This window comes from Hydra vulgaris, chromosome 02, assembly GCF_038396675.1.
Source record: "Hydra vulgaris chromosome 02, alternate assembly HydraT2T_AEP".
Classification (NCBI taxonomy): domain Eukaryota; kingdom Metazoa; phylum Cnidaria; class Hydrozoa; order Anthoathecata; family Hydridae; genus Hydra; species Hydra vulgaris.
This window is the reverse complement of record NC_088921.1, coordinates 35690668-35704240: the sequence shown is the minus strand read 5'-3', so window position 1 is coordinate 35704240 and position 13573 is coordinate 35690668. Positions and strand designations below refer to the sequence as shown.

The 13573-nt window shown below is 28.4% G+C and overlaps 1 protein-coding gene across 1 annotated transcript; it reads right to left on the bottom strand.

Moving 5' to 3' along the window:
* Positions 1–1957: 1957 nt before the first annotated feature.
* On the bottom strand, positions 1958–4181 carry LOC100211920 (general transcription factor IIH subunit 4). The gene is made up of 2 exons (XM_065790729.1): positions 3992–4181; positions 1958–3434 (listed from the first exon to the last, which is right to left on the bottom strand). The coding sequence occupies exon 2, from the start codon at positions 3381–3383 to the stop codon at positions 2007–2009; it is 1377 nt and encodes a 458-aa protein (XP_065646801.1). The 5' UTR covers positions 3384–3434; positions 3992–4181; the 3' UTR covers positions 1958–2006.
* Positions 4182–13573: the final 9392 nt, after the last annotated feature.

Below are 13573 nucleotides of genomic sequence, written 5' to 3'. Positions count from 1 at the left end.
TTGCTAGATTCAACTTTACCATTTACACCTTATCGTCGTCAGTTTCCTGTGACTGTAAATGATCATAAATAAAGTTCTATAACTTTATCAAAATTTTAACTCACATATGAGTTAAACCTTCGATAAAGTTGGTAAAATATGTGAAATTATTGTTATTATTGTGTGTTACCTATATAATGCTGTGATATTTTCGTTTTGAAGGCAACTTGGATAACCTTCTTGATTAAAATTTATTGTTACAAATAATTATAAGGTAGTTTCGTTAATGAAACTCACAACTTCTAATCTAAATTCATTTTCATGATAAGTTGACACTCTTGATCTTATTGCGGGTAAATAACAAACATTTTTTAGAAAACTTTCATTTTTTTACCTGTTTGTTATGGAACATTAATTTTTTTTTGGAATATTTTTGTTCATTTTGTAATGATTCATTATCTGCTGAGGTTTTTATTTTGCATGTAGAAAAACATGTTATAAAAAATAACTCTTGTCAAGTTAAAAAATTCATAAATTTTTTTATCTTGGCAGGTGGTTAGACAAGATTACTATGCGTTTTTTGTTTCTAACTTTATTAAGTTTTAAAAACTACTTTATCAAAAAGTATTGCAAAACTCCGCATTAGTATTAACTGTAATATTTTTAAGATGCAAAACAATGTTAATAATACTCGAAAATAAACAATTTCAAAAAAAAAAAAAAGCTATATAGAGAGTTTTGTTTCCAATCATTATTGAGATGTTATTCAAAATACAAATTTGCCGTGTCTTTCCTCTGCACACTTGATCGAGGCTATGGTTAAATGCTCGTAAGTAAAGAATTTACTGCAAAAGAGTCACACGAGAAACAACATATTTTATAATAAACTGTCTTAACAAGATGATATTTTGGACTTTATTAGTTCATCAAAACCTTATGTTCCTTTTAAATGGTTTTAAAATGATTCTTTTCATCTATTTACAAAGAAAAACTTTACACAATGTTGTTTATTAGCAACTCATGTCTTTATTATGAAGGTGGTGCCGCAAGAAATATATATATATTTTTTATTAAAACTATAGTAAAATTCCATTTTTAAATCAAATGCATCATTTAATTAAAAAAAAATTTCCTACTTAAAAACTGTCGATTTGGGTAAATGGCCTCGATACCCAATTATAGAGTAAAAATAAGCATATTTTTGTGAAACGATAGCTCGAAATTTACAAGTCATTTTAACATGAAATTTGAAACATATATATAAACGTAAAACCAAAATTCATTTGAGAGAAAATAAATGAGAATAAATAAAAATTTTAAAATAAGTGCATAAAAACTAATAAACTATAACAAAATAGACGAGTCAAACAAGATTAATATGATAAAATTTTAAGAACTAAAATGCGTTGAACCCTTATCTCAAATAAATTTTATAACCATGAAAAACGAAATTTCAAAAGTTCAGCTTTTTTCAAGCGTTTTAAGCTTATTAAATAAATTTAATAAACTTAAAACGCAAATAAAGATAATGCTAATAACTAATAAAAAAGATTACTAAAATACATTTTTTTAATAAACCGGAATTTCAATAGGAATTATATAATAGTATCAAGCTCTAAATGTTGCTTCTATACTTTGTGATGTAACTGTTTTAAATGTGGAAACCTAACCTGGAGTGAACTTATGTCATTATTCATGTTATATTCATGGGCAATCTCTTTGTGTCCTCCTTTGTGACTCCTTTTTAATGTATGAAATTAGGATCCATAAATAAAATGTGATATCATTATGTGAAGTGCAGTATCCTAAATTATGTTTCATAATGACATCATTCAGGATACAAATGTAAACAGGGCTTTTTGAGGTAAAACTGTTTTAAATGTAACTTAAATATATTATAAATATTTTTTAACACCAAAATTTAAAATTTGATATGATTAAATAAAAGTAGAAACAGCTGAAGGAAGAAAAACTTGAGTAAAAATATTAGAAAACTCTAATCAAATTTATAATCTGTAAGTTATAAGCTAGCTAGGTTTGTTACGCTTCCAGTATTTTTTTACATCTTCATGACCAGACTTAGATACAACCATCAATCGTTTTTGATTATTTGCCCACAATAAATGATTTTTTTCATCTGCAAACTTTCGCAGCATTTCAAAATCACTTTGTGAAAGAAACTGATTATATAAAACACCTTGAGAATAACGCAACCTATCTCTTTCCATTTCCCACAGTTTTATCTGATCAGTGATTGTTGAAGCTATAATCGGTGAGCTAGTTGTCATTTGTGAGTGTGCTCGAGTTTTTAAAAAGTCAATTATTTGTTCAGCAGATATTCCACATGCTAACGCTTGCTGTACACTCTCGCGGCTTAGTAAAGCTACAGTAAAACTTGGAAAGCGTGCTTTAATATCTGTAAACAAGCTAAGCAAAGCAATGTGAAGAACTGAGTCAGTATATGCATATACCCTATAATTAGTTTCAACAACTAAAAAACCTTGCTGTTGTGAACTAGAATCACTATTACCGGTAACAGCTGAACCCAGATTAATGGCCAATCTTGTTGGATAAAAGCGTTTAGATTTTCTTTTACGCTGGAAAGCTAAGCCAATTTCACGTAATAGTTGTAAAAATGAAAACTGAGCTTCTGTTAAGTCATTAACTGGATAATCTTTGCCAAGAACTGAAAAGCTTGTCTGAAATAAGAAAGATAAACATTGAACAAGAATTGCTGGTTCCATAGAGTTTAAATGTTGAACCATAAAGTACCATACTTGTGAAGAGGTGTCTAAAAGTAAAAATTGAAATCCTGACGAAGTTATGCAAGTTGCTTGTTCCTGGTGATCGAAAATGAGTAACCCAGCATTTATAAGAACACGTGCAACATCTTGACTAACACCTGCATTTCCTGTAACTTGAGATCCAGTCATATAATATAAAATACATTCCCATCTTTCTTTTGAATAATTATCTAGAAATGCCACATCCCGAGCATGTTTTTCTTCAACTGCTTTTAAAGGTGTTGCTTGAACAGGACCTCCTCCACAAAGTCCTATTCTTAAATTTGTTTGAAAAGTAATATTAAATTCATACCGTAACATTGGAGTTCCTATTTCAAAACTAACCCATATATGTAATCCTTTCAGTTTGTTTACTGCTTCTATATGATCTTTAGCCCATTCTTTTTTACACCATGATAAAACAAATGCATCTGATAAAGATTGATTTGTAAATAAAGTCCGCATAATATAATGCTTTGCTAATTCTGGAAGACCTCTAAAAACTGCAAGACATGTGAATGGATCATTATACAGAGCATTAAGTGAACTTGGCGAGAGTGTCAGCAAGTAGCCATATAAGTCTTTACAATCTAACTTTTTTTTTTTACTTACATCTGTCATTTTTATGGATTCTCATTATTAATAGCAGAACACAATAAACAAGATTTAAACCTAAAACAGAATATTAAAAGTTATATATATATATATATATATATATATATATATATATATATATATATATATATATATATATATATATATATATATATATATATATATGATCATTATAATGAGCTATTAGCCATTAAATAATTATAAAAATAAAGTCATTATTTTATCTTTATCAAGTAAAAATTATTTTACTTGATAAAAACATAATATAAGTCGATATTTTCTAGCAAATAAAATTAATTTTAACTATCTTGTAACACTAACACGTGTATTAAACAAAAATTAAATTAATCTAGCAATAAAATTAATAATGTTTATGCTAAATTAGCTTAACTTTTATAATAATGTCATTATGTTATAAAATGTATTTTGCACGTTTATAATATCACATTATAAACGTGCATATTAAACATGTACATTTTACGTTTCTGTACAGATACATTTAGAAGATTTTTAATTCTAATATTTTGGATATATATATTAATATGTATGTAGCTGTTTTTGAAAAAATATCCACGAATTCTTATTTGGTAAATACGGCATTTCTTTAGACTTACCTCGTGTAACTACTTAAAGTGCTTAGATAATTTCGGACAGGACGAATAAAATTTTTTTGTATAGCTACTTTGCGAAACCTTTCAAGTAATATAGAAACCAGGTAAGTATCAATCACAAAGTTCTTTTCTCTCATTAAGTGAAAGCTCGTCGTAATACAGCTTCTTTTTTGTTTCAATTTTCTGCTGATAGACTGATGTTATGTTGCGTTTAAAGTAAGGCCAAGTTTCCTAGTCTTTTCTTATATTCTTATAATAATATTTAAATTATTTTCACGTTACTGGAAACAACAAACATGTCTGACTTTATTTTTTGTTAATACTGAGATGATTGAGAAGTTTTAATTATAGCTTGTTCCAAAACACTAGAAGGACCACAAATTTAAATTTTTAAAAAGATGCTAAAATTTCCTTTATTTTTTTCCAGACGCTCGTTTTTTATAATTTTTTTTTTTTTTGCCCTACACCAATTTTTTCAATTTTACTACCAATGCTAAAAGGTTCGACAATAGTGAATCAAACGTTAATCATCTTGATAACTATTTTGTTTCTTTAAGATGCTTCAGGCTTAAGGTAAACTTTTTCTGAAACATATTATAAAGATAAAGTCTTTATAATCAATTCTACTCAACTAACATCCGTGGTAAAAAATTTTAGGGGTGAAAGTTAAGGTTAGTTTAGTCTAACTAAAATTAGTCGACAAACTTTTTAGTCTAACTAAAATTAGTCAACTAAATTTTTGGTTAGCTAAAGTTACCTGACTAACTTTTTAGTTAACCAAAATTAGCCGACTTTGAATTTGAATATTTGTATTTTTCCCCAGCTCGGAGATAAATGCCCATGAGGTTGCTGCAACTGTTTAAAAACACCCAATCGGCGCGGAATGTAAAAAAGACGCCATTTAGACAATTAAATTAAATTTGGTACGTTTATTTACAATCTAATTTATCTATTTTTTTATGCGCCGCGTATCATAAGTTCTCTCCCCTGGCTTATTACAAGGGTGGAGTAATTCTCTTATTATTAACAAAAATCTTATCGGTTTCAATTAATTACTTTCCACCCAATCTACGCTTTTTTCCCTCAAACACTGAACCCTCCTAACAATTTATAACCACTCCAAAATCCGAAAATACACGCATAAAAAAAAAAGGAAAAATAACCGAAAAAATAAAGCAAAATATAGAATGCCAAAAAATACTCTAAAATATGAAATACAGAAAAAATGAAACATTTGGTGTTCTACTACTTTTAACAACTTTTTCTGTTCATTTAAAAATAATAAATGAGTAATCAATAAGTCCTTTCCCTCTATTAACTCTCCCTCAATCTATTAAAATCTTAACGTAACCACCACAACAATTGCAGTACACAATTCTATGAATATTTATTGTTGTGTCTTCTCTCCCGACTATTATAACCACAACACACTGCAATGCGGCAGGCAGGGCAGTACCGAACGACGAATACGTGCAACTAAAAAAGCTAATTTTACCAATGAAGTGTTTTTTTTAGATGCCAAATTTCAGTTTTGAATTTCAGCACCCACCTCCACTTCCTCGTTGGTACGACCCTGTAGGCTGGCGAGAGTATTACCATAAACCCAGAATACAATTGTTTATAGGTTATTATGTGAGCATTTTTATTGCTTTCAGAGTAGAGTTGTTTTTTCGATTTGCGAGACTTGCGAAATTTACAAAGAATGCTTGGTTTTCGCATTTAAGAATGCAATTTCCGCAATTTACCATCGTTGAATAGTGTTTACAAGATAAAAAGTATTTTATTAAGTAGCTGCGGTCGGTCGCATTTTAAACCAGAAAATTGTTTATTACATTTTAATTACTTGCAAAATGCAAGGCTTCATCTATCATTTTTAAGTACTTGTTTGTTTTTTGCTAGAAAAAAGTAATATTATATTAATGAATATATAAATAAAAATAAGTTTTATTTATATATTCATTAATTTCAAAAAATTACCATTTATTATTTGGAATAAATATCTATAAAAAGGATTTCTTTTTAAAAATTTAAGCTATTATTTTCAAAACCACACCTTTATGAGAAAGTTTAACAACAATGTCACGTTAGTTTACTTTAAAATATGGTAGCGTTAATGTTTTTATCTAAGTCGTTTTCACTTAAATGATCACAACTTTTAGCCCCAATCGAATAACTGTTTTCCGAATATTTTACTTTTCTTTTACATACTCGGACTATTCCGGTGAATTTTTACACAAACTACGTCATTTTTAATCTATTAAGAACCAGAAAAAATAATAAATAACAAAGAATGCATTTTACGAACTTTGAAAAAAGTTCTACAACGAACAAAGTTCTTTGGAATGCATTAGTTAATGCGTTAACATTTTTTTTGGGTCCAAAAAATACATAAAAACGCAATATCTCTTATACGCATGCACAAAACTCTACAAAGCTGCTGTAAAAAATTAAATGGTAAATTAAGATAATCCACGTAATTTCTGGTATTTCTGATGAAAGGCTCTTTTACTTGTAGCCTAGTAAAGCACTTTATTATGTATATATGGCTACCACATACCGAAAAGAATCTTGCAACCCTGGCCATGTGGTGGATAAAAGTAAAAAAAAATTCAAACAAGACATTTAATCACACTATTTTGTTCCTTAAAGATGTAGCTTTTATAAAATGTATATATATTTACTATATTAATTATGGGTTTGCATTTTAAGCTGTTGATTTCACGGTGGTTTAATATTGAACAATCTTAAGATAACCTCATAAATTATTCATGTTTCAAAAACTCCGTCTAATGCCCGCTATACTCACTTTCTGTAATCATCAGATAAGAGTCTCCGATTATAGAAATACCATCTTCTATATCAAGACCATCATTTGTATTAAAATCAAGCGCTAGAGATATTGCGCATGCGCAACTTTTATTAAAAAAAGATATCGTTATTTCGCTTTTATTTAGAAATTTTTTTTAACCATATCCTAAAAAAGTAGCTTATAGCTTTGCTATAAAGATGTATAATTGATATCCCATTATTTAAATTGATTTTAATATGGCCATGGAAAATGTATTTTTTCACAACATTTAAATCTTTAAATTTTAGTATCTCTAAATACGCGGGAAACTCAGACTTGATTTTATGGCTATGTATACTACTAAAACTGGATAATTAGGCGCTTATTTAAACTTTTAGGCTTTAAAACCTAATATATTTTAAAACTAGAAGAGTTTATCTTTATATTAAAAAAAATATATACTTGGGTTACTTTTTTAAGTTTAAAAACAGTGTACATTAAATCCTATTATTTGGCTATGAATGAATATAAAAATGAGTCTCATATAACAAAACTTAAAAAATTATGAGAAAATCTTGAAAATGTTAGTGTTCTTTAACAAACCATGTAATTAGAATAGAATTGCGTTTTTTTATACGAATTGACAAGGACAACCCAAAGATCCACCCACATAAGATGTTTTACAGATGCTATTCAATAATGAGAAACATAGGAAAAGGTTCAAATACTCATCTTAAATTAAGAACCTGGGTTAGCAATTGCAAGAAATGTGAATGTGTTTGCTTCAAAGTAAATAAAGGAAGGAAACCAGAGAAAACTGTAAAGGGAAAGCCCTTGTCCACATGTACATCTTTGTGACTGTTATATTTGTAATGGTATTATGTATAAACCAGTTTTTAAAAAACTGTCTGCATTCGTTTTGTGCACCATGTATATTACCACTTATCAATAATAAACTATTATCTAAAACAAAATGCCTTAAATGCTCATCATCAATTTCAATTGATGGATTAACCACCTCTTGCAATGTTATTGAAATGATAAATCATATTCCAGAAGAGTGTAAGCAATGTTGTGGTAAATTATTTAAATAGTCACAACTGTTAGAACACATGAATCATCAAAATATTTACCAGACTCCAATACCAATTTCCTCAACCTTGTCAATATCATCATCACAAATAATTCTTTCAGATATATTTGCATTAAATTCAAAAAGTGTTACCACAAAGAATATTGATGCTGTTGTACTTCATGTTATTAAATAAAAAATTTTGCAAACATTTGGCAGTAAACAACCAAACATTTGACTGTGAAGAGTTTAACAAATATATTGAGAAGCAACGTCAAATAAAACAACTTCAAATAAGTATTCAGGATCTTGAAGATAAAACACATATCATAACAGAAGCACTTGAAACTCACATATTATCTCACCCTAAAAATGAAGAATATATGAAGTTAGTATTTGAACCACGCATAATTCACTTTAATAAGAAAAAAAAAGGAAAACTAAAAATATAAATCATAAATCATACCTTTTGTTCGGATTCTAATAGATATGTTATTTCTAATATTTTATGTTTTGGTATTTTGTATTTATATCTTTATTTTGTATTTATATGAGTGCAAAGACAAGCATACCAAGAGAAAAGTTTTGTTGCTAACCATGTTAACAAAATGTTAAAGGTAAATTAATCATATTGTTCTTAAATATAAAGTAGTATATTCATTTATTCCAAATTAAAAAAAAAAGTATATTTAAACAGGTATGGTCAGTATGTATTTGTTTACATGTATATGTATATCTAATATATATATATATATATATGAAAATAGTGTAAATTGAAAGTGTAATTTAACATATATAACTTAAAAAACTATAATTTTATTTAAAAAACATTATTAGATGAAAAGTATTCTTGAAACTATGCAACACAATACCAAAGCTTGTAGTTGAACTTGACACAAAGAAACTGGTGAACTTTGTCAAAACTTTAAAGTCCTATTTGATAAGTTTGGGATTTGCCACACGCTTATTAACTCTTGCAAGCAGTTCAACAAAGAAAACATTCAAAATCTTGGTATGACATGTATTATCATTATTATTATTATTATATACATTACTATTATATATTCACAGAAAATCGAATTGAAGATTTTATGAAATACTTCCGTGATAATTGGACAAATGATTCAATTACACTTAAGCTTTATATGCTGGAATATCAAGCATCTTTCATTAGGAAATGGGGAGTAAGACTTGGTACTTATGGAGAACAGAGTGCAGAGAGTAATCATGCTGAATTCAACTGCATAAAGAGTACCTACTCAAAAGTATAATGGATGAGCACTTCATAAATAACCACCCAACTGTAAAACAATATCAACAAAAAGCTCTGCCTGAGAAGAGTAAAATAGCAGATACTTAAAATAGTTTTATGAAGCATTGGAAAATGGTTTTCACATATTTCAAATGGGTTCTTAGAATATAAATGGCAGTGTTATAGCGTAAATATTACTTCTGTCGGTATTTTTAAACCCTTAAATAAAAAGAAAACTTATCACTTTTTAAAAGCATTAAATTATAACAAAAAAAAGTACCCCAGTTGTAATTTTACTACAATATTTTCAAAAAAAAACTAAAGGTAATGACTAAAAAATGTGCAACTCTAAAATATTGACCATAATGTAAGCACAGGTTAAACTTTCCCAGAAAAACAACAAAGTTTCACCTTAGTTTCACATCTTTTCTCCTCCTAAAGTTATTTAAATGATAGCTTTGGTAAAACCAACCATACCTAAAATTTTGTTTTGACATAAATTCTTAGAGATAATTTAGCATTATTCACAAATAATTAAAGTTTGAAGTGTATACAACTTTAGTAAGAAATCCCTTTTTAACCGCGATCGTTTCTGCTTACAAACGTTTGAACAAAATATGACACATGCGCATGTTAAAAGTCCATTACTAAACCACCTTGATTTAAATCAAGTTTTTTTTTTTCAAAAAAATTCAAGATTATTTTTTGTGTTAGAAAGAAGCATAAAATAGTTAATGATTTTAAACCTCTTCTTTTATTGCATAGTTAAATTAATTCATACATTATCTTTCAAATTAGTTATTGCAACACTGGTTCAAACGTAGGATGTCAAATGAATTGATTTCAAATGATGATATATTAAAATACTTTTTTTAGTTAAAATTTCACTTATATAGTTAAATACTTTTGCGGTCCATGGTGGTTCAATAATTCAAGTCTTAAAATATTTTGTTCAATATGTAGATTAATAATACAAGTTTGATTTATAATCCGCGTATGTCTGCCTATTGTCTAATAATAATTTTTACACGTTTCATGCAGGGGGGCTATCATCTTAATTTTTTTTTTGTTCCTCTTGTTTTTGTTTGATTATCTTGTTTTTTTGCAAAACATCCTTTTTTGACATCAAAATGAACATATAAATACTTGTAGTTTGCTCTATGCCTAGAAGTTGCCAAGGGCTGATTTTTAATGATGTATTGTTTCGTCATTTTAGTGACGTATTTTTCCCTTTCGTTTACGTACATAGTTTATAACGTAGCAATGCACAGTGGGCCAGAATGCACTTTTACTGGACAAAATTCATAACTAATTTAATATTAGAGCTATATTCACTAAAATTAGTATGAGTACTAATATGATGTCTGCGCTTTTTATGAAGGTAATATTTTTTAATTTTGTTGCTATGGATATCTTTATTTTGCTTAGCAACAACCTACTTTTGTTATCTGCAGATATTTTATAAGTGCTATATTCACTAAATTTGGCATGAGTACCAATATGAGATCACACTTCTTACAAAAGTGATAATTTTTTAAATTTAGTTGTTATGGATACTTATATTGCTTAGTTACCGGATACTTTCCTTAGTTACAAAGTGGTAAATTGATATTTGAATATCTTATCGGATTTTTGACCCACCTATATTGAATAAAAATTGAGTATTTAGGTAAATACAGTTTTAGGAATAATAAAAGCAAAAAATAGTGCAAGAAAACGTTATCAATTTTAAATTACATCAAAAAATTATAAAACAATAATATCGTTTGAAGATTGTTTAAGTAATTGTAAAACATCTGAAGGAAATGCTTTATGATTTGTTTGGTGTGATGTTGATTTACGCAATGATGAAATAACAGGATCACTGGAAACTAGGAGTCTATTGATAAGATCAGTATTTGTTGCTTTTCTGGATGTTTTTCGGCTGAAATTTTCGGGATAAGATTTAAAGTCTTTATTTCTAGCCTCTTGAACTTCCTCTGACATAAGTCCGATGGGTAATGTAAGGCTTTTAATTATGTCATGTCCATGTATCAATACTTTGTGAACTGATTGAGCCATGTAATACCATGGATAAAGGGACACATATAGTCTAAAGGTGTCAAAACAATAATCCTTGAACTTTAAGCAGTCTATTTCATATCCTGAAGAGAGCGTTACCAAGATAATGTAAAATCTGAATATAAGGTTTTGGTCAATACCCAGAATTTCAGCTGTTTGTTCATATGCTGCAAAAGCACGCCTTGAGGTATTGCCATCATTACTTGTTCCAGAACCACCACTTTTAGGGAAATCAACAACAAGTCCCATTTTGTTCATAAAATCAGTCTGAATCTTTTGTTTAGCTACAGAGACCTTTTCTTTGTGTTCTTTAGATCTTGCTTGCCACTTTCTTGTTTCTTTTTTATATGCAATGTGCAATAACATCTCAAAAAATCGAATCCATGCATGAAGACTGGAAAGACCATATTTGAACTCTCTGTTAGTATAATCTATATTAAGGATATCAAGACTATTCATATTTTTTGGAGAGACACCACACACTGAACAGCATTGGTATGAGTTATTTTTTTCAGATAATATTGTTTGAACCTTCCCATCAATCATTGTAAGTTCAATAATACAATTCACTTCAATAGAAGATCCGCAAACCTCTAATAAAATCATACCCAAGCTTTCTATCTCACTTTTAATGTACTGATCTTCTTCAATCACAGATTCCTTGGATTCCATTTTGTATGCAAATCTTATGGGTCTACAATAGGCTGTGGAGGACGACTTTTGATTTCTCCAAATAGGCACCTTTTCGTTGCTGTTGTTAAATCCAGTCAAATCCAATGGGACAAGACAAGTAATAAATAATGATTCTTCACACTTTAAATCTCTGTTAATGTCGGGTTCTGATAAAACTTGTTTATAAATGCTTTGGCCAGTAGCACCATCAAAACCAGTCTTACACGTTAGTGTCATTGTTTTTATTGCTTTGTCGTTCAATATCAAGTGCCTTAGCACAGGTTCCTGAACTGCACAGATTCTTTGCAAAGTATGAGTCATTAAATCTTTTAAAGGAACTGAAGCTGAATAGTCCTCCACTGTTATGTTTGCAGGATAACATTTCAATTTTGCATCTCTGACATCATTGTAAGCGGGGTAGATGTTATATTCTTTCTCCAAGGCTCCGCTTCTAATCAATTGATAGGAAGCTTTTGTCAGACTTGCATCAATTATTAAAGCCAGTGCTTCGTCTGCTGAATATTTAGTTGCTTTATCTGTATTTGATATATTTAAAACATTCTTGGCAGCAATAACAACAGATTCATCTCTAAATTTTTTATTAGCAGCAAAAAATAATTCATTGGATGAATGAGATTCAATTAAACAAGATACACGCCGTTTTGTAGTTTTATTAGAACTATTATCAAATGCAACTGGTTTTCGACAACGTCTACTTGCAGTTGGTTCATTGTCTTTTTTTCTGACAATTAAATATTCATTAAGCCAGTTCACAAACTTCTTTTCAAAATTTTTCACAGTATAGTTTGCAGATTTCCACTTTTTTTTATACAAGTAAACAAATCGTTGAACAGCATGTCTAAAATCAACGTCTTTAAAATCAGCAAATTTTGGCTGAATAAATTTTAATATATCTTCAGTAATATTTTGTTTTGAAATACTAAGATTGTTTTTTTGGAGAAAATTATGAATGTCTAAGTTTAACAAAACCATATCTAAATAATTATTGTAACAAGTATTTTGTATTTAAAAGTAAAATGTTATAATATATATGCCGCCTGGACTACTAATACTTGTTAGTAATTAAGTTACTACAAGTGTTAGTAATTAAAATTAAAAGTAATTAAATTACTAACAACTACCGAAAATATGTTGTTGCTATGTTATGCAAAGTAAGGTATCCATAGTAACCAAAAAAAGTTAACCTCATAAGAATTCTGAATCTCATTTTAATACAATATTGTGTATTTAGCGCAAGTAAAATACTGTTAAAACAACGTTAATGTAAAAATGAGTTGTTGCTATGCAAAATTTAGTACCATAGCAACCAAGTTAAAACATACATAAAATCTGAACGGGGATTTAAGGGGACGAGCAATCAATTAAAACTCGATTGAAGCATCATATAGCTCAAATAAATATAAGACAACACATGGCAAATTGTGGTAATTATTAGTTATTGTGCGTCAAAAAATAAGTTTCTTAAGAAATTTTTTTTTTTAATCTGTGATTTTCAAAGTATAACTGAGATAACATGCTATGACAAATTTATTTCACACATTGGTTTTTCTAATCTCTAAATACTCTAGAATAACATGTACTAATTTTTTGTTTCAAAAACGTAGATGTAATTGAAATATAACACAACGTTGATGTCACCGTTAATTACTTATTTATAATTTTTTATTTTTTTTATTTTATCTCAATATTCAAATGCTTAGAGTCCTGGTAACTAAGGGA

What these genes read in the sequence shown, in the direction of transcription:
- LOC100211920 (XM_065790729.1), bottom strand. Translation starts at nt 3,383, where the DNA reads ATGACAGATGTAAGTAAAAAAAAAAAGTTAGATTGTAAAGACTTATAT.